This window comes from Arvicola amphibius, chromosome 3 (genome assembly GCF_903992535.2).
Source record: "Arvicola amphibius chromosome 3, mArvAmp1.2, whole genome shotgun sequence".
Lineage (NCBI taxonomy): Eukaryota > Metazoa > Chordata > Mammalia > Rodentia > Cricetidae > Arvicola > Arvicola amphibius.
In genome coordinates, this window is record NC_052049.1 from 7,389,487 (window position 1) to 7,411,524 (window position 22,038).

Below are 22,038 nucleotides of genomic sequence, written 5' to 3' on the forward strand. Positions count from 1 at the left end.
TATGAAGAAAACCCAACCCACCACCAATTCTGCTCCCTTTTAAAAGCAGCCAGTGAAGAGGATGACTTCCATCCACCCGGGTGCCTTGACATGTTCATGTTCAGAGCCAGGCACGGACTGCAGTGGGGCAGGCACCTGCTTATGTGGTGCAGAAGAGAACCAGAGCTTCCCCACCCCCACCCCCACCCCCCAAGTCTGTCTCTGAGGGTGCTCAGTGCCTTGGCAAAGGTGCCGCCCCCTCCCTGACAAAGACTAACAATAATGTTCTCTGATCTTGGCTCACTTTGAGTCGATCAACATTCAGGGCCCTAAGGTTGGCTTGTGTACTCAATCTGGGCAGTGCTTGTGCGGCCTCTGGAGAGCTTCCTGCTTGATCAGTAGCTGGAGGGGTAGGGCTTGTCCTCCCTCCTCATGATATCATCTCCCTCCTCTGCCCTAGCAAGAAGACAGTGACAAGCACTGGGGCCCTGTTTACAGATGGGGTAAAGATAAGGACTGTTTCCCAAAAGGCTGCTTTAGATCCATCAGAAGGCCAGCAAAACAACCTGTGAAGTTAGCCAGGAGCCGAGATGGAAGGTCGGAAGGTCGTTAGAATTTTCCAGAAACAGAATTGTCCAGTTTCAGTGTGGCCAGTCTCTGTGGAAACCATGAAAACCCTGAGTATGTACTACATTCCCACGAGACAGAGGATCTACTGAGATGTCTGTCCCCCACCCCATGGAGATATTTTTAGGGTACATGGAGAACCACAGCATCTCTGTGAACTTGGCAAATAAGGACTTCAGGTGTTGGAGGAGGAGGGGCATGGATTAGAATAATGCTCTCAGAGTCTTCCTCTTCCCTCCTGCCAGGAACTCTGTTCCTCCAGGTATCTCCTTCCCCATGCTTTCCCTGGGACAATGGGATGTCTCCTTCCCCAGCTTTCCCTGGGACAGTGGGGTGTCTCCTTCCCTACGCTTTCCTTGGGACAGTGGGGTGTCTCCTTCCCCGTGCCTTCCCTAGGACAGCTGACCTCAGTGATGATGCAGTCTGTCTTTACTGTTGTAAAGTGAGAAGACAGAAGACAGACTGACAGGCATTCTCAAACGCTGAAAGAGACCAAGGCCAGCAGGCAGAAGATCTGTATCTAACCCAGAGCCAAGCACGATGACCACTTAAAGTCTTTGAACCCCAGTTTCCCTTGTGAAACAAGGAGCCAAGCATCCTGCCTGGAGCTCAGAGTAACCCGGGAAACGCAGATCATCTTCTGTGTGTGGTGCGATGCAGAAAGACACCTGCTTATGTGGGATGCCGGGCAGCAGCAGGGGAAGCACTGCCTTAGCACATGGGGCTGGATAGACCCAAACATAACTGGCAGCCCCCCAAACAACGACAATAACAACAAAAAACAAAACACAGAAACAAACAAAAAAACTCAGTGAAAGGATTGCTAACTATATTCTGCTATACTTGTACATTGGTGCCTCGTCCGGTTGTCATCAGAGGCTTCACCCAGCAACTGATGGGAAAGAGAGGGAGAGAGAGGGAGAGAGAAGGAGAGGGAGATAGAGAGAGGGGGAGAGAGGGGAGGAGAGGGGGAGAGAGGGAGGGAGGAAGGGAGGGAGGGAGGGAGAGAGGGAGGGAGGGAGAGAGGGAGAGGGGGAGGGAGGGAGAAAGGGAGGAAGGGAAGGAGGGAGAGAGGGAGGGAGGAAGGGAGGGAGGGAGAGAGGGAGAGAGGGAGGGAGGGAGAGAGGGGCCTGAGCACTGTCGTTTCAGAAATGACCTAACGGCAGACGGCACTGTATCTGTCTTCCTTCCTTTTAGTCTAAATCAATTTAACAAATGAAATCACTCCCAACTGCTGCTGTCTCCCTGCTGACCAGCAGAGGGAGAAGACACTTTATTCAGGGAAATAGGAGGCCTGGGGTCTTCTGGAGAGTGGCCTTGCCTCGGGGACAGTCTGTCCAGGGTAGTGATTGACAGCGCCCCCTTTCCTTATTAAAGGCACACACACTAACATCGCAAGCCATTCCAAGTCGAGACAGATGTACAGAACGGCCTCATCTTTACTCAGGCTGTAAATGCTCATATTTCCTCTGCCTACCCTGACCTTGATGTTCGAGCCAGCTAGTCAACACCAACTTCAAAAGCTACCACACCTGCTACCGTTCTGGCTTTCCCTGACTCTCCAAGGGCAGAACTGATTCAAGGCAGCTGTGTTTCCACAAGAGCCTCCCATTTAACCAAGACTTGATATGACAGAGGCTTCTGCACCCTGGCTCCCTCTGAAGGTCAGGGATTTTGGAGAGTTTGTGCACCTAGTGCCCAGCACACTGCCTGGCACACACAGATGCTCCTTAGGTGCCGGGAGCCTCATCAGAGAGTGACATTAAGCTTAGCACAGGATTTCAGTCACAGAGGGAGTTAAGGAACCAGAGGTGGCTTAACTGTTTCCTTGTTAGCAATGTACGCACCTAGCTGTGCACTGTCAGCCTCAAAAGCTTGGAAAAGCGTAGCTGGAGATGCGCGGATTCTGTTTTGTTACCTAATGACCCGGCTGAGCTGGATCCATGGGCAACAGGGCGCTACCCTGGAGCCCACGTTAACGGGTTCTCCCCCCAGCTTCTGCTCCTCCTCTGCCTACCATGAGTGCAGGCTAAGGAGCGTTTCTCCAGAGGACTGGAGAATGGGGCTGGGGCCAGGAGTTGAATCCATAAGGACAGCAGGTGGGGGCAGAAAGGAAGAGAAGGACAAAGTGTGTACCAGCTGAAGGCCACTTTCAAGACACTGAGTCAAACTTAACAAGAAACAAGCCTGTCTCCATGCTGTATGCTAACTCATGGCACTGGCCAGCAATGGCTGGCTTTCTTCACAGGACTCTCCCCGTATGTCCCTAAAAATCTGGAATGGTTCTGAAAGTTCAGGTGACCAACATCAGACTCGGGCATAGAAGATATCTGTCGTGTAAAGAAACTGATGTCTTTACTGTGTGATGTCATTCACGACAAGAGACTCAACTCAGTGTGAACGAGACCACTATGTCCAAGGCCTGTTCTCAACACAAAGATGTATGAGTGCTAGCCTTGTCTTCAGCTAGAAAATCTGGGGTGTTGAGGCACAGAAGGATCTTTTCTTCTTATAGATGATGCCTTAGATCTGTCTCATCTTACACAAAATTCAAGGGCAGCGTAATGCATGTTTGTATCCTGATCTCCAAGGGCTAAGAGGAGAGCCGGCTGTTCCTACAGACTCGTAGCAGAAGCGATGTGTGTGGGCCGGGAACATGCTTTGGACTCCTGTCTGGAGTCCTAGTTACTGGGCAGCAGGTGTTTCCAACCAGGGACAAGTGTGTGGGATTCTATTTTAGAATTCTGGAAGTGTCATTCTGAGAGAGCAACCTGGTGGAGTTCGCTCTAAAAAGACTCCCCGAACAATTAAAAGCAATAGACCGAAGGAGCCATACGGGATGAATAAATTATTAAACTACTAGGAAGTTGCTATAAATATGCATGCAATTCAATAATTCATAATGGACGGGTACAACAAGGCCCTGCTGGCTACAGCAGCAGCTAGCATCCTGGGACATGTGCCAATGGCATCTTGACAGACAGGCATGGGTGCAGGAGAGTCAAGAGTCTTCAGAAGAGTGGCCCTCAGCACTCAACGCGTCAGCGAGAAGCACTGCAGACATCAGGGCCTCCTGCTGGGCCAAGGGACAGAACATGTCCCTCCAACACTCAGGGCAGGAAAGGGCGCACTTGGTTCGCAACACTCTGTCTCAGTTTCCACTGCAGCTCCGGTCTCTTCTACCAGGAACAGCAGGGCTTCCAGAGCTGCAGAAACGATTTGTTACTATGGTGCGGTGTTGTGGGGGCATGTGTGAGCTGCGGTGTGCAGGTGGAGGCCAGAGGATGACTTTCGGGAGTTGGTTCTCGCTCTACCTTATTGAAGCAAGCTATCTATTGTTTTGGCTGCTCTGGGGTACTCATGGCTGGCTGGTTCATGAGCTTCTGGATGATTCTCCTGTCTCTAAAGCTCATCTTGCTCAAGGAGCACTATGGTTCCAGCGCCCCTGCATCCAGGATTTTTTTTTTGGGGGGGGGGGGCGGTGTTTCTGGGGATTGAATTTAGCTCATTAGGTTTGCAAGGCAAGTGCTTTTTTCCTCACCAGAGTCACCTCACTGGACCCTAGCGTCTCAGATGTTATAAAGGGCACATGCTCCGTAAGTGTGAAGAGCACCCTTGGGGGGAGGACCTTCGCAACACTCCATCTAAAAACGTATTCATCTGTCGGCAGAAAAACACAGCATCAGGCTGAGGAGGAGGAACAGGGCCTGGAGCTCACCTCAGTGGCACTGCCATCAGCAGGTACATTTTAGCTCGGAATTGTGAAATCGGTGCCGATTCCCAAGCCCTCTGCACTGTTCATCTGCCTACCCTGCCGACACTGGCACTTTCTGCGCTCTGTAGCCTACGTGTTTCTATGCCACCGATTAAGACAGAGGAATGAACCTGGCAGAGACGAGATGGTAAAACTATCAGGAGGCTTTCCCTTGGACTGCCTAGAAACCTTATGTGCAATCTCACACACGATCTGCAAAGAGCAACACTAGATTCTCAAATAAAACCACCTGCCAGGCAGAGGGAAGGGTACAACCCTCCCAACTGCCAGCCTCGGCTTGCTCTTTTCTGTGTTGACCTTACTAAGGAGGAACACCCTGGCATTATGGTCTTTCACTGATGACTGTCTGTCTGCCTATGGTCCATCAGCCGCCTATGTATGCAGGCCAGGGACACACAGCACCAACCTCACTCCACAGAGAAGAGCAGGCTGAGAGATGACAGGATCTAGCCTGTGGTCACAGGACTCTGTCTGTGCAGCTGCTGCAGGTGCAACCTCAGTATTGTCGCCCACGACACTAATTCTTGGTTTCCCTGATATTAGGGTGATGGGACCCCTGGTCCTTATCTCTTGAAGACACACACACACACACACCAAACAAATTAATACATTTAAAAAAAAAAGTAGCTACAAAAGCAGCAATGGAAGATTCAGGATCCAAACATGGTTTTGTCACCAAAGCCTGGGCTTCTAGCCATCGATGGTGCTCTTCAAACTGAAATGCAGGACAGTCCCTGCTATGCTATATGACCCCACCCACCCCCCCAGGCTCATTGCTGAAGGCTTGGTCCCTCATTGACAGTGCTGTTTTTAGAGGTTTTGGAAACTTACGAGAGGTAGAGGCCAGCTGGAGGAAGCTTGCTGGGGGCATGCCCAAGGGGCTGGCCCTTGTTTCTGGCCTCCCTCTCTGCCTCTTGTCTACCACGAGTAAGTGGCCTCTGCCTCACGCGCTTACACCACGATGCTGTGTCTCACCTCGGGCCTCGACTCAATGGCGCCAAGGACTATGGGTAGGAACCGGGAGCCAGACTACACAGCTCCCTCTCTAACTTGTTTCCTCTGGCAGTGTCACAGTCACGGAAGACGGGACTAACACACATGCACCATAGGGCTGCCGTGAGGGTGGGTCTGTGACCACCGGAGCGGGTTCTCAGAACCTGCAGCTGCAGACACTGCAGCACAGAAGGCTGGTGTGTGTCCCTAAGGGGGACGAGTTTCCCGACAGACTACAAGCTCAGGTCCTGCACTGATTCCAAGTTTGTGTTTGCCAGAGGGCTACCGACTACATGAGCAAGATGAGCAAGATGGCAGGAGAATGTTAAAGACCCCAAGAAAACAAGACTTTGGAAGGAAATTAGAAACATCCCATAATAGGAATCTGTAGACAAATTGGTATGTTTATTAGACACTTCTACCAGTGCATAAATCACGTTTGCTCTAGACAGGCTCCGACTGCAGTCTGAAAGAGAGCCCCACATGCTCTCTCACTCGGTCAGTAGATGCAGGTCAGTAGATGCAGAACAGATGACGGTTCACGAGCAGTGCTGAGGTATCACACCATGGGGTGCAGTGCTTGCAAATGTTTGTTTACTACACACACACACACACACACACACACACACACACACGTCCTACAAAGACTGACAGGAGCTGCCTGTTACAGAAGACACACAGAGGCCCAGTTCCAGCGGTGCACAGACTGTCCTGTCTATACCGTGTTTACTCTTGCCTGGTGTGTAAGACCCAGACGTGGCGGACTCCCAGACAGGGGCACAGCGATCAGGCGAGACACCACGCAGACGCTGCCATTGGAGGTCTCACACCCTCTCCCACCTCCCGGCAGTGACCAGAAAGTGCTGCGCAGCAGAACGGTGCTGTGGGGCGAAGTTTAGTGGGTTTCTCTGAGGCAAGGGCCTCCCCTTAAGCAGACCCCATGCCATGGTGCCCTGTGAATTTCTAAGATGTGCCGTAGGAGGAGGGTGTTTGCTGGATGCCCAGGACCCCCTGACCATGAGGCTCTTTACTGGAGGGCTTGTTAGGACCAGCTTCCTAAGAAGCTGGCTTCTGATGATGCTGTACAAAGAATATTCTCGGCCCTCTGCCTGGCTTAGCTGGAGGCTGGGGGCAGATGGTACTTCTCACTGGAGCCTGTGGCCTGGCCAGGGGAAAATGCCCAGGCTGTGGTAAGGGCAAGCCAGGATGGAAACCTAGTCTGGGCTGCTTGTCAACTGCTGTACCTTTGTGCTTTGAACATGAGTGGTCCCGGTCCCAGCCCCTCTCAGCGGAACAACATGATAGCTGTGGGTAAGTGACCGAGCAGGTCACAGCTGATAAGCCATCAGTGCATGGTCACCGCTGAGAATGACCAGGACCACAAGCCATAACATGCTGCATCGTTCCACATGACAGATTCTTAGTTGGTTTCATATCTGACCCAGAACCTCGGGCTCCGGGGGATGGGATGCCTCTCCACGGTCCCACAGGGCTGGGGCTCACCACACCTAACTCCCCACTCCTAGCTATGCACCCACCACGCTGCCCTCTTCTCTAGGTGGAGGGGCTGCTGAACACCAAGAGCGGTCCCTCCAGGCAGTAGGCCTGTTCAGTGTACGCGTAGAGACACAGTCCTGGAGCCAGGGAGGCGACGGTACCTCTCACTCAGAAATGCCTAGGGCAAGGAGAGAGGCGAGCCTTCTTATGGATGGTAGTGGGAAAAACACAGGGACTCTTACTGCACGGGGACTCCTCGGTCTGCTCAGCGTTTCCCTGCTTGAAAAGGAAAGGGGGAACTGAGACTGGGCAGTGTGCCTCCCCTGCAAGAAGTCCTCCTGTGCTCAGAGGTGGAGAAGCAGGTCAGTGACGAGTCCCCAGTGACATCTGTTGACCTTGAGACCCACCACTGGCAATGTCCTGAGGCCCTGGCAAATGTCTTCTGTTAATTTTGATGGTGTTGGGCAAACATTCTATCTGCCACTGAGCTACACCCCCAGCCACCCACAAAAATTCTTTAAAAATTCTTTTATTTTACTTTATTTTATTATACGTATATGGTGGTTTTATCTGCTTATACGCCTGTGTATGACATACATGCCTGGTGACTTTGGAGACTAGAAGACGGTGTTGGGTCCCTCGGAACTGGAGTTTAGAGATGGTTGTGAACCACCGTGTGGCGCTGGGAATTGAACCTGCATCCTCTGGAAGAGTAGCAAGTGCTCGTAGCCACTGCGGCATCTCTCTAGCCCTCTGCTCCCCCACAGATACTTGCTGGAAATAGCTGTTGGGTCAACACTAGGCAACAGCAGCCCTCTCAAGCAATTCAAACACACTTCAAACACAAGCATCACGGAGCATGCGGGTAACGAGTCTGGAGAAACAGTTCTCTGACTCCATGGAACGAAGAAGGCAGACCACAGCAGGCAGGAGGGAGGCCAGCCTAGCTCATCACCTGTGCCCCTAACCACAAGAGCCCACCGCAGAATTCAGCACGAGCTATTTACCACTTTCTGCACACGTCAACCTGTCACATGGAATAGTTAATCTGATGATCCTAAATTGGGCCTGACAAGTGTGTCTCTTGATACATCATGCCCGGATTCCGCAGAGATAAACAACGTTAATTTTTTTCCAACAGGGAAACACATATTGGCCCAGGATTGCCTGGTGTCCACCTCACGGCAACACTGGCCTGGCTTAGTGGGCAGTGGGGCCAGTGCTTGCAAATGTGACAGCCAATGGCTTAAGAAATTATTGCACACCAAATTTTAGGGACAAAAAGAGTATGACAGTGAGATACAGAAATTACCTGTCTCATGAAGAATGAGTGAGAAAATAAATATGCCCAAAAATATAAAAAGAAAAAAAGAAAAAAAAAAGATGAAGAAGAGCAACAACTCAGAAACACAAAGCCAGTGTACAACCTAAATTGAAGTCTAGGTGTCTTCGGGTACCAAGAACGAGTCTTTTAAACCTATCTCCCCTCTATCATGGCAACCCGAAATATTCACTCTGCAGGAGGGTGGCTGTCGGAGGCCACACTACACCCAGGCTGGAAGCCACTATGAAGACACTTTAACCACTAACATGATGGCCTTCTCACCCCAGTACCCAGCGCCTGGTACTCGTGCCAGTGGGGAAAGAGCCCACAGGGCTGGGTATCAGTCACTCAAGTCGCAGCATGGGGTGGCCAGAGTTTGATGTCCCAAGAAATCCTCTTTACACATCATGCGTCCAGCCACTGCAGCCCCAAAGCCCCAACACGGTCAGGGACAGCACTCCTCAAAGCTGTACTCATTGATGGCATTGTCAGTGGTGAAGCAATGCAGAGAGACGTGCCCTGCACAGCGTGTCACCGTTTCCTCCGGCCACCACGGTCACCTCTAAGGAAGAGCAAGCCTTTGAAAGCAGCTGCGTATCAGTCCCTCTCAGGCAGTATGTGAGGAGACCTTTAACCCTGACACAGGAAACTCTGTATCATTCCCCCCTCAAATAAAAAAAAATTAAACCCTGGACACTTAACTACACACACACACACACACACCCCTATACTTTGATACTCATAGTTCGCTGGCAGCCCAGGTTTTCCAGCAGGACTTGCATTTCTCTGTGATGCCTTCTGTAAGATCCACTCAACTTACAGAACAGCAGTCCTTTCTCTCTCGGCCGTCCTACCAGGACCATGACTTGCTCTGGGTAAGTGTGTGCCCTGTGTGTCCTTTGGACCCTGGGGAAAGGCAGAGCCCACAAGGGCAGGAGGCGCTTGGCAGCTGCGCCCATTAAGAAGACCCAGATAAACCGGTAAGTCAAGAGTTCCTGGGCTGGCCCAGTGGTTAAGAGCGGTATGTACTGCTCCTCCCAAAAGCCCGAGTTTGGCGCCTAGCACCCACATTGGGTGGCTCATGACCACTGTAACTCACACTCCGGAGGACTTGGTGGCTCTGGTCCCCACAGTTACCTGTACTCATGTATACTGACGCACATGTACACGGTTGAACAAATCAGTACAGCAATAAAGACACAAAAACCCCACAAGAGGTGCTGAGCATTTTCAGTGAAGGGACTGCAAGCTAGACTGCTAATTACCACAGTCCTTTCCTGAGGGAGACTCTGTCACCGGCTCCAGGACAGACACTCAGGTAAAGGAATAAAAGTGGGAAATCGGGCTCCTATCAACTCTCTGGGCTGCAGTGGCTGTGCATCTTACCACAGGCCTTCATCTTACTCTCCCGAGAATGCTGAACGGTAAAGCCTTCTATGCTAGACACTGAAGAGGGGTTTGTCTATCCAGCTCTGCATCTCAGGGGCTGCTTGTCACACTCTTTGGCAGGCGTCTGTCTGGAAGAGGACTCAGCCAATGCCCAACTACAAACGGTGCATTGTGGGGGGTGCGAAGAAAAAACGTACAGCACGAAAGTGGCCCTGTGATGTGTGACTAACGTCCTGCTGAGCGCAGCGCGCACTTCTTGTGCTCTGTACAAAGGTTGCACAATCATTTTCTGTGAAGCCTTTATGGCACAAGGCTGGGAAGGGGGTGTAGATGTTAACAGAACTGGAACTCTAGTTCCAGGAGAGCCAGTGCTCTCTTCTGACCTTGGCAGGCATAAGGCACACATATGGTACACATACACACAGGCAGACAGAAGACTCAGACACACAATGAATGAATAAATAAATCCCATCTTTTTAAATTAAAAAACTCTACAGCACCACTAATTCTGGGGTGGAGGAATTTCTAACTATCTGGAAACTAGCCTCCCCACAGAGCGAGTTTTGCAAGGTTCAACAGGCAAGCTGTCTGTAGCCCAACTTCTGCTTTGCGGTCTCCTCTGGTCTTTAGACGGGCTTCAGGAACATCGCGAATAGGGAGTCACTAAAGCACACTGAGCTTTGAACACTTTTCACGACAGAAAAACAGATCCTTGTGTTCATCTTGCTTTCTTTCCACCACAAGTGTCTCAGCAGGGAAAGAGACACAGGTAAAAATTCTGGGCTCTAGACAAGGGCACAGGCACCAAAGCTTAGTGACCTGCCTGTGCCACCCAGCGGTCACAGGTCAGAATCCTGGAGACAAGCTGGGGGCCAGGGGCCAGAACCCCAGGCAGCTCCTTTGCTTAGGCCGAAAATGGCCCATGCATAACCCTGACTCTTGGAGGTGACATGCCCCTCAGTTGTCTAATTTAGCGTCATGCATGTAGTCACTGACTGAAAAGGAAATTGTAAAGCCTAACAGGAAAGAGTCAAGCTCAAACCTGTGATGGGGTGGGGGTTGGAGGAAGGCTGCAAGAGAAGAGGCTCTTTGCTTCCCTGCTTTGGGCTGTCCAGGCCTCTCAAGAGAACGGATCTGCACCCACAGGCAAGGTTTGAACCACCCCAAAGATACCTGGGGATTCCAGGGCGGCCTGCTGCCCTTCCCCATCCTGCCTATTTCCTGCCTGACGCTGCCATTTTGTGGGTGCTCGCTGTCTTGCCAGAGCCAGAATGTTCCTCCTTCCTTTCCATCTACAGTCTCACATGGAACAGATCGGCCCAGGGAAAACAAACTTAATTCCTCGTCTGTCTTCGCTTGTGGTCCCGGTGGTGCCACCCTTCTCTTTTAAGGCACGTTTTATGTTTCCCACTTAGGGTCACAACAGGCTTTCTCAGCCGTGAGTCATCGCTTTGACCCTGACTCAAACTTCCCCATATTTGTATTTCTCCCTCCTGATTTCTTTCCTCTGCAACAGCCTTGGAGAGTTCCAGTCTCTGACATCAGGGTGTCCACCCGTGTACCAGCTTGTCCTGTCTGGAAGGACAGGGTCTCAGATCCTAGACCGGCTGGTTTGGATGTGGACTGTCATTCCACAATAGCAGCCGAGGAAAAAGCCATCCCCACAGAAGCCTGTGCTATTTGCACACACACACTTGCACACCCACTGCCCCAGTGCCTGTGACACCCAGGGCCTGAGCTGACACTCGGTAAGTGGAAACATCAGCAGTGTCCCTGTCTGAGACGACCTAAGCTGGGAACCAGCGTCCAGCAATGCAATCGTATCCTGCAAAGATGCTTCTGAATTGGAAAGTTACAGGCAGACCCCACACACCCTTCTCAATAATCGGGCCCAGGTCTTTGGGGAAACACCACTCATCACCAGAACAGAGGTGGTGTGCCCGAGAGTGGCACACCCCTCTCCTCAATTAGACGCTCGAGTCAAATCCTAGCTCCACCAGTTCTTTGAGTGTGACTGAGAACACATCCTTAGCCTTTCTGGGCTGAACTCTTCAACCATAAATGGAGGCGCATCAGCTTCCCTGCAGGATACGCAGATGGGAGAAAACTAACTAGCCGAGCCTGAGGGTAGTTTTCAGTGGCCATTATTTGGTTATGAGACTTTCTGAACAAGGCAGAATTGCTTGTTCAACATCCACGATGACCTTCTAAACCTCTTCTCCTCCAGGGCCCAGAGAGGACACAGTGTAATTACAAATTCAGTAGGCTAAATGACATACTTTGCAAAGCAGATTAGAGTCCCATGAAAAACATCTTCAACGCTGCTCTGTGGACAGGTCTCCTGTCTCGGCCTCCTCTTCCCTGCAGGAGAACAGCAAACCCTCAAGTCTATCAGTGAGTTCTAATAAGGCTCACGAAGGAGGGTCTACATCTTAGAGCGTGCACTACACAGGCTGGGGTATGTGTACACCTTAGGGGAAGGCTCCCCTCTAAGTGCCCTGAGGGTAAAGGGAAATGCGTCTCAGGTCCACAGATCCAAGGATACAGATTGGCCTGTAGTCTGCAATCACATTAGTGGGAGAGGTTCTGTCCACTCCCTGTCACCCAGAGGAGGAAGGCCATGGCTGGTGAAGTCCGTCCCAGGATGCAGGACACCAGGCCTCTGAGTACTGTTCAGCCTCGGCCTCAACATGCTAGTCTACCACTATGTGTGTGAGTGTGTGTGTGTGTGTGTGAGAGAGAGAGAGAGAGAGAGAGAGAGAGAGAGAGAGAGAGAGAGAGAGAGAGAGAGAGAGAGAGAGAGAAAGACTTAAGAGAATTCAGAGTGAAGAGAGATTGGGAGAGAGAACAAAGATACAAGGCTTCTCTTCTCTCTAGATCAGAGAAAAACAGCCATCATTTCCAGAGAAACAGGAATAGAAACCAAGTCAGTGATTCTATAACAGCAGCCCCTTAAGCATCAGTTCCCAGTGAGACAGTGGTGTCGTGAGCACCAGGAGTCACCTGTGCATGCAGTGGAACCCTCCCAGGAGGGAACCCCTGAAATGAGGCTGGGTGATGTTGTACAGGGCTCTGGTGACATCCCTCTGTCTTCTCTGGGGACATGGAGACAGCTCTCCTTGACTGCAGGCACCAGCAGCTTTCTCAGGGATGAGGGGTGGCTCTTTCCCCCTCTATCCAGGATGGACCTGGGAAGGAATGGTGCTTAAGCCTCCGAGGCCTGGAATGTATCTGCACACAGCAATGCCATCTTGGTGGTGGGTCTTGGCTCTAAGGATCCAGATTGCAGAACTGTGAGGTATCCAGGAGAACTGACTCTCAACACGTCAGGACAGCAGGTGGCTGACACAGCAGGATATGACAGAGGCAGCTCCAGGAGCTTGTGAGTAGAAAGACAGCCACCATCAAGTCAGTGCTGTGACAGAGGGAGGCCCAGGGACTTATGTGAGCCCCAAATCCAAGTGTTTCCCAGCCTGCTGGACCACAGCATTCAGACCTAAGGAGGGACCACAGTACTCAGGAGTGAGGTGTATGAAGAACGGGGCTGTGGCCTTGTTTTTGGTGAGGAGGGGACTTTCTCCTGGTTCCAGCAGGAGAGCTCAACAGGGTGCCTTGGAAGCAGGAAGGGGAGAGAGTTCAAGCATGCTCAGTCTGCAGTGGTCTGATGTTTCTGCATCCAGAGACAGCAGCCAACCAAGAAGCAAGGAACAGACAAGAAACAGTAGCGAGGAGGAGGAAACTTTCTCCCTGCCCCAGCTGTGCACAAGCCTGCTCGCTGGAGGCGGATACAGTTTCTTCCTTGATGGCTTTCTACCTTCTTATGCTTGAGACCAGGCCATCTCACTGAACCTAGGTCTCTGCAGCTCAGCTATGCTCACTAGTAAGCCCCAGGGATCTTCTGTGTCGCCAGGCACAAACCATTATGCCCAGCTTTTGGGAGGATGCAGGGGACTGAACAGTTTTCATGTTATGTGTCAAAGGATTTACTGACTGAACCATCTCCCTAGCCTGGTTATCATTCTTTCTCTCTCCCCCCCCTCCCTTCTCTTTTAATGCAAGAAAAGTGAGGTCTTATTTTTATTTGTTTGTCACTGGTATTTATTTACACTTAGTCTCTTATGAATTGTGTTCTTCTGACCAACCTGGTAATCTGGCACGGAGGCCTCTTTGCTCCGTTGTTTACCACCTACAATGGTAAGAAACAAACTGATCGCCTTTGCCACTCTCGCGTACCGCTCTGTAGTGCTGAGTGTGTTCACAGTGCTGAGACAAAGCCTTTGCCTCTCGGCATCAAGACTGCACCCTGAACACCCCTCCCCATTCTGCCCACACCCTTGGTAACGTCCATCCTGGTCCTAATCTACAGTGGGATGCACTGGACCCGCCAATGGGATCCCGAGGGCTGTGTCCTTTTGGCCCCGGCTTCTTTCACTTGGCACAGTACCTCAAGATCCTCTTTGCTGTGGCATGAGACACGATTTCTCCCCTTTAAAACTCAAGATAATATTTGAGTGTATGTCCTCACAGAACTATTATTTTGGGGGTACAAACAGCCTTTATAGGCTACAACAATGAATGAAGAAGGGGGGCATGTCAACTACTCCTGGGGCAGCGTCCCCAGGCACAGTCACTGTCCTGTGAATAGGAGACCTTTCCAAGTGTGACATTACTCTCAGACTTTCAATCCACAGTAATTCACCTTTAATGACTAAACCCTGCCCTAAGGGATGAACACAAATAAAAATCAATGAGCGTTTTGCCTCAAGAGAGTTGAGCAACAACAGAACACGGCTAAGAAGGTGAAGAGGGCTCTTTCCCTACACAGGCACCAGGCCATTTGCCAGGCCCACCAGCTGGAGGTGTCAGCGAGTTAGCAGGTTTCTTAGGTTTAAAAAATCTGCCAGACGTCTTCTTGTGCTGTTGGGCAGCTGAAACCAACAGGCTCGTTTAAAAGAGCAGAAAGGTTCAGGGTAATAATGAGGCAGCAGACTCAACCAAAGCTCTGTTTTCCATGTAGTTATTGTTACATATTTCATTTTACAAACCACATGTTCATGGTAAGCAAACACTCCTGATACACAGGGTAACTCTTGGAGTCTCCACAGACAGAACAGAGAGGCCAGCCCCGGAGCGGATACACAGAAAAGCCTTATTTCTTTCTTCCCTCTTCCACGTGCTGAGAGGAGCCCTACCAGAAGGGAGGGTGCATCTGGCTTCTAAGGGCCACTGAGAAGCTAACAAACCACTTCTGGTTTCCACACCTGCTTGGCAGCCAGACGCTGGATAAACAAACAGCCAGATGCTGCAAGTCCATCAAGCAGCAGTGTGGAAGCTGAGACTTCATACTTCTTTCTCATCCCAGCCTCAAAGAGGTCAGCCTGGATTCTGTGATGCATGCTCCATCACTGTGTGGGGACACCTTGATTGGCTGTGCACCAAATACAACCCTCTGCGGCCGCCCACTTAGTGAGAGGAATCAGGCTGGATGAGGGAAAAGCAACAACTCTTGATGCTGCTGTTTGCCACACACGCCCTGCTCGGCTCGTAAGGAGATCCTAACTAGAACTTCTTAAAGGCAGTTATAGTCTTGCCTATCATGTAAAACTCGTACTCTGTGTGTTTGGGAAGAAAGGTTTAACTCCTGCTGTGCACAATGACAAGGCGGGCACTGGGGTGTGAGCCAATCGGTGAAGAAGGCGGGCTTAACTTTGGAGAGCAATGGACACGAGGACCCCGTCCATTCACACCCGTTTGCCCTGAAGAAACAAGCCGTATTAAGCTAAATCGGCTACCACCTAGCACACGGGCTGTCTATCACTAGGTCTCGCGGTCCTGAGGGCTCCCATGGAAGGTGATGGGGTGACCCCTCCCAGACCCATGTCCCTTCACCTGCCCTCAGCACCTTGCAATAGGTGTGCAATGCACGTGGCTGATGGTTTCCTGGGGCAAACTGTCTCGCTTCGTCCTGGACTCATCCCAAGTGCCTAGAACTGTGTTCAGATGCCGCCTTAGGAATGAATTTAAGCGAGTTTTCAGAAAACGGACAAGCGGCTTACAATGAAGCTCATCTAAATGAACACTTGGGAGCAGAAAGGAAAGGAAGCCTCATCTCAGTTCATCACCAACAATGTGGCAGATGCCAATGATCTAATTGGATTTGACAAGCAGCAGCCCGCCCCCACTGAACCTGAAATTGCCCAGAAGGTCATTACAAATTTAAACTCACATCCTGAATCATTAATGGGAAACTTCACTACAAGGGTGGTCGGACCTTGACTTAACAGCTGATGATAGGGTCAGGTTGCTATTGCTATTCACCTTTACCAATTAGGTTGCCATCTATTTTATAGATAGCATATAACTTACAGAATGGAGTTATAGCACTAAACAGTGTGTGTGTGTGTGTGTGTGTGTGTGTGTGTGTAATGGAAAAATGACCCAGGCATGGTGGCACAAGCCAATAACTCCAGCACTTAGGAGACTCAGGCAAAGGGAATCTCAAGTTTGAGGTCAGCCTTGACTACATAGTGAGACCTTTCTCAAACAATCCAACAGAATGAATACAGAAAATATTCTTTAAAATTGATGGGGCATGAAATCGAAATGTGGGGCCATGTCCTCTGGACAGAACATCTGGCCTGGAAGACAGGTAGCTATAGTGCTCAGTCAGGACAAGAGTGAATGCTGGCAGAGGGCTCCTTTGCTGTAGGAACTTCACACACGGTACCTCAGATACGCTTTGTTCTGAGGGTCTTGTTGACAGCTGCGTCATCTCAGTCCATAAGCAGGGGCCACCAGTCAGCCCTCCGTAAAGATCTTTCATGTCACATAAGGCCCTGAATACACGGACACGGAGCCTTTGGTGCAGCGCAAGGTTCCAGGGCCCACTGCACACAAACCTGGGTCAGCTCTTGCTGCCATGTCACCGGGGCCCCGATATAACACTGAGTTTGGTCTGCTGGCACCAAGCAGCCCTGGTCTGCCTGTATCTGCATACATGTCGGGGGACTTAGAGACAATGCTGAACTTACAGATGGTTTACACATTAGTCAACCACACGGAGCCACCAGGGTTCACACACCCAGACCACAGCCCAGAGATAAACAGTCTCGTGCGGGGGGGCCTTGTGACCTAGGTGACAAACAGCTGTGTAAGCCTCTGGCTTCAGAGTTCTCAGTTCCCCTATTTCTTATCCCAGCAGATAACGTATGGAGAGAACCAGTAAGATCTCAATGGATCATAATTTGGCATTTGTTTGGGGCTCATTCTAAAGGGGCTGTGGTGAAATCTTAAACCTTTAAGTTTTCAAACTCCATTATTTGGAAACAGGGTCTTCACAGAGACAGGCAGAGGAAGGTCACCAGGTCACCCTTATGCAGGAATTAGGGGAAATGTGGACATGGAGACATGTGACGGGACGAGGCGGCGTGTGTGAGGTCTCCAAGTCGTGGACACCAGACACTGCTGGCTGGCGGAAGCCGCTTCTTCCAGGCTGGGCATGGCCAGTGCCACCCTGAAGCAGAGCAGCTGTGGATCACTTCCACAACGCCTCAGGAGATCAGGCTTCTCTTGTGGGGGAAGGATGGGTGCTCAGGAGACCTCCCGTTCCTATGTAAAGCCCTAGGACCATGTGTTACATCTCTCCTCTGCACCTCCACACTCTTGCTGGTTCACACAGCCAGGCCGGCACAGAGATGACCCCATTGCTAGTTCCAGTTCTCTGCCTGGTTTTATCATGTGACCAAATGCCTGACAAAAACAACCGAAAGAAAGAATGGTTTGGGCGTAGGTTGGAAAGCTCAGTCCATCATGGAAGGGAGGGCGTGGCAGAACAGGAGGATGTGTGTCAGTGTAGCTGTGAGACAGTGAGACAGAGCGGGAAAGCCTGCAAACCCAGCACACGGAGACACCGTTGCCATGATCCAGAGCCCTCTACTCCTGCGCATCCTAAGGGAAGACCTGTGCCAGCACAGACTCCTCCAGCACAGAGCCGGACGAGCAGACACAGTCCCTCTGCAACAGCATTCTCTCCTCCTCCTAAGCTGTTTATGTGTTCTGTCCCAGGGACAAGGAGGCTAACAAACACACCTTCGTTCCAGAGCTAAAGCAGAACAAATACGTTTTCAGACAGATGAGAGACGAAAGAACTCATCCCCAAGAGACACTCTGTCACAGCCCATTTTCTGCCATATAATGTAGTAACGGAATTGTAAAGAAAAGAGCGTCTACCTCGGCTCATGGTCTAGTCCAAGGTCAGGGGCTGTGTCTGGTGACAGCTCCAAGGGGGTGTGGGGCAGCTTGGGGGTATGGCATATGTATCACTTTCCGGTGCCCCCATCTTGTGTACAAAGCCACCAGAATTCATTCATGGGGCCCAGGCCGTGACTTCCATAACCACCTCTTAGAGCCCGTTAGTCTGACCTTTCCACCGTCTCTGCCTTACAGTGGGGGCTGAATTTCAACTCAGGAGTGTCTGAGGGGATGACTTGGCCCATTTCCAAGACACACACCTTCACTGTAGAAAACACCAGGCAGAATACATATGACTTCATCTCTTTGACTGCTGTCAAGACTACCAACTATAAACAACAAACATGACTATGTGCAAGGGGACCGCAGCCCCTGACATGCTGACATGCTCGAAGCTTCACTGTGAGCACGGACTAGAGGTTCCTCTTCACAGACCTGTGCTAGTGACACCATGTTTCTACTCAAAGCAGGCTGTGGAGGGAGTATTTAGCTCACAAAACAGCAAGTGCTACAGACGAAGGCTTGGTCCTCAGGAGAGGTGTGGTTAGGCAGTTCCCACACAATATATCGGCAGGAGAGCAGGAGCACCACGAGAGAGTGGTCTTAGTTTCAGGGCTTTGTGGTTTCACCTTTTATTATTTTAGGAGCATGGGCATTTTGTCTGCATATATGTATGTATATCCAATGCGCCTAGTGCTGAGCATTTTATCTACATATATGTTTATGGATCACATGTGTTTAGTGCCTGGAGAGGCCAGAGAGCCACTGGAATCTTGCTGGAGTCAGAGATGCTTGGAAGGCTCCATAAGGGTGCTGGGAATCGAACATGGTTCCTCTGCAAGAGCGGCCAGTGCTCTTGATCACTGGGCCATCTCTCCAGCCCCGATTTTCGTGGTTTTCATTTTTCTCTTAAATGTAATATCTCAAAGCAGCCCGGCAGCATGAGGCATTTCTAAATCTCTGGAAAATTAAAGATTAAGGGCTGCATAAGCTCATGCGAAGAAATAATTGCCAGGGAGGTTGTGAGACACCTTGGGTCACAAAATGACCTCCTCGGGGCTCTGAACGTTCATCTTCTGTGTAATCACTGCTCTGTCTCCAAGAGGAAGGAGGAAGCCACCAGCAATGAGTTGGCACGCAGTCTTAAATATCCAGGAGATGTTTAAAAGGGAGTTTGCAAGTGTGGCTCTAAGGGGGAGACTGACGTGACGTAGACAGCAGGCTTGTTTTCACATCTGGACCCAATGCCACTCCCCGGAGGATGACTACATACTCTGTACATTCTGGAAATAATCAGGGCCTTTCCATGTATAAAAGCGATGCCAGCCCTGTCCCTGTAGCCACGCTGAAAACTGATAACTCCCCAATCTCTTTACGGTGAAGGTACAGAAGTAAGGGAAGATTATGGATCTGAGAAGTACAGACTTTCAGAACTAATCCCTTTCAGAGAGAGAAGGCTCCAGATGCAGTCTGTGTGGCCAGAACACTGACAGGCTAAGCATCAGTGAGCTGACCGACCTCCCTAAGTCTTGCTTCCGTCATCCACACCACGGGCATAGTGAGACTGTTTCAGGAGGTGTCAAGTGATGGGAATTTGTCAGCAAATATCCATCCCCAACAGGGGCGGAACTGATCAGCACAGCCTGGAGGCTGACCATGAGGAACAAGGAGCCAGCTGCCTGCACTCTGCACATTTGCGAAGAGCCCATGGAAGGAAGCTCAGTGTATTCTCTGGAAGCTAAGGAGGGGGTCCTTGAATGGGGACAATAGCCCGTTCTGAAACAGAGAAAACAATAAAGAGTGGCCAGAGTCCTAGGTGTAAGGTGGATGGACTGTTCAGAACAGGCAGGCTCCTTACACACCACAAATCGGCCATCATTAATTGGTGTGGTGGCATACACCCGTATGTCCGACACTCAGGAGACAGGAGCAGGATTATGAGTCTGAAGCCAAGCTGGGCTGTCTCGAAAAACAAAACAAAAACCAGAAAGAAGCCGGGCGGTGGTGGTGCACGCCTTTAATCCCAGCACTCAGGGGGGGGGGGGGGGCGGGGCAGAGGCAGGCGGCTCTCTGTGAGTTCGAGACCAGCCTGGTCTACAAGAGCTAGCTCCAGGACAGGCTCTAAAGCTGCAGAGAAACCCTGTCTCGAAAAACAAAAACAAAACAAACAAACAAACAAAAACCAGAAAGAGTTTTAAAAAGTAGGGCCAGCAAGACAGCTCAGTGGATAAAGGCACCTGTTGCCAACCCTGATGACCTGAGGTCAAGTCCTGGGATCTACATGGTGCAAGGAGAGAAACAGCTCCTGAAGGCTGTCTCTGGCCTCCACAGGGGGACTGTGGCACATGTGCACACACACAGAAAAGCAATAAGAAGAATTTTCAAAAGCCCTAAAGAAGCAACAGCGATAATCATTACTGAACATGCTGACTATGATTATCAGACACCCAGCACAGAACAGGGAGGGAGGCAAAAGTCAAGCTTGCACCATCACAAGGGGCACCAGGACCCATGCCTGCATCAGCACCACAAGTCAGCAGCCTGGTGTGCAGACTTCTCCCACTCGGGATGTGCTCCCATTAGGTCACATGGCTTAGCCACATTGGTGAAGAGCCAAGCCAGGGCCAATATACCCACAAGGAACACAGCAATCTGACTCCAGGGTAGCACAACAGAGACTTTGCCTGCATCTCTGCAGACTCGACTCTGCAATCAGCTTGCTCCATCCTCCCCGGCTCTACAGATGTGTGTGTGTGTGTGTGGGGGGGGGGGATTGATTAATCCTTCAGGAGAAGAGGATGCTGTAATCTAAGGCGGGCACACCCCATCTTCCTCTCAACGCCACTCCTCCGTGATTTTAGCTGCTCCTCTCCTACAGCTGCTGCATTTCCGCTCATCGGAAAGTCAGAAGAAGCGCAAGGGGCCGCCCTGTCTTGGCTCCTACACACAGGTAACTTTCCATCCCTCGAAATCTAGAGGCTGGACTACCCTCTTTCCTGGACAGCCCTCCCCACATTCCTTCTTGCTAGAGTGGAGACACCATGTGCAGTGGAACGCTGCCGCGGACGCTCTTCCACATGGATGTATTCACGGTTGTGTCTGAGGTGACGATGGTACAACACGGTTACTCACGATGAAGGATGCAGCCCTCAAACCAAGCTTCAAGACCAGGACCTTCAAGGAAAACAGGTGGCCGACAGAGAGAGGCAAACAGAATGTAGGACCCTGGAGGGCTGGGGCTGTCACTGAAGGACACACACGGTTACTTGCTTATTGCAGATCTGCCTGCAGAGCATTTCCCAAGTCAGTTCCCTACGCTGCCTGTGAGGATGCTGAGGTTCCACTGTGTGAGCGGTCACAGGAGCTTCTGGGGAGCTTCAGGCTGCAGCCCTAGTGGGGAGCTCCTGTCCACAGATGGGCACACGTCTCTGGACTGGGCAGAGACCTGAGCACCAAGAACCATCAGGCACCCTGTGACCTGCCAGGAGGGGTGGAAGCTGTGTCCCCTTGCCCCCTCCAGAGTGCCAGACTAAAGGGCTACAGGGTGAGGCTATGCTCCGCTCAGCTCCTGGGCCCAGCAGCCCTGGTCAGACCAGAGGACAGGGTGTTTGGCGGAGGTGAGCCAGATGGTACACTCCAGATGCACCGTCTCCCTCCTGCTAGCACAGAACCCTGCCTCACAACGGGAAAGGAAAGCACACGGTGTGAGGGCTGAAAGTCCAGGAGGTGCTGGACGCACAGGCAGACATTAATATTTAACCGAGTGGTCACTTGCACGGTCGGCTCGCATCACCTGATGTCTCTCACCTGGTGCTTTCCCATTCTTGCTCGTCTTTGTCTTTTTCTTCCTTCCCATCTCCCGTGTGTGGGTGTTTCTGCACAATCCGCATTCCGCCGGCTTTCACTGAAATAAAAACAAAGGCGGGGTGACCAGGATGGAGGGGTGTCTGCCTGTGGATCTGGGGCACCTGATGCAAGGTCAGGGTATCGAATGGACGCCGGGGACAGTAACAATCATAAACAGGGGGAGGGTAGCGCGATGCAGAGGACACGGACATGATACAGTCCTCGGTGCCCTTTTATATCTTAGAAACTTCCCACGGCTCCTGCGTTCCTGTCCGATCACCTCTACGTACTTTCTAAGAACAGCAGTGTGAAGGGAACATAAGCCAGGTGACAACCTGGCTGCTCTGGGTTCTCTGTG

General features: G+C 51.2%; 1 protein-coding gene across 1 annotated transcript in view; it reads right to left on the reverse strand.

The window, feature by feature from the left end:
* Positions 1 to 22,038, reverse strand: part of LOC119809184 (death associated protein) — a 46,016-nt gene that overhangs the window by 11,821 nt on the left and 12,157 nt on the right. Inside the window, exon 2 of the mRNA XM_038322056.1 lies at positions 21,642 to 21,738. Coding sequence (XP_038177984.1) covers positions 21,642 to 21,738 — 97 coding nt within the window. The remainder of the gene's footprint in view (positions 1 to 21,641; positions 21,739 to 22,038) is intronic.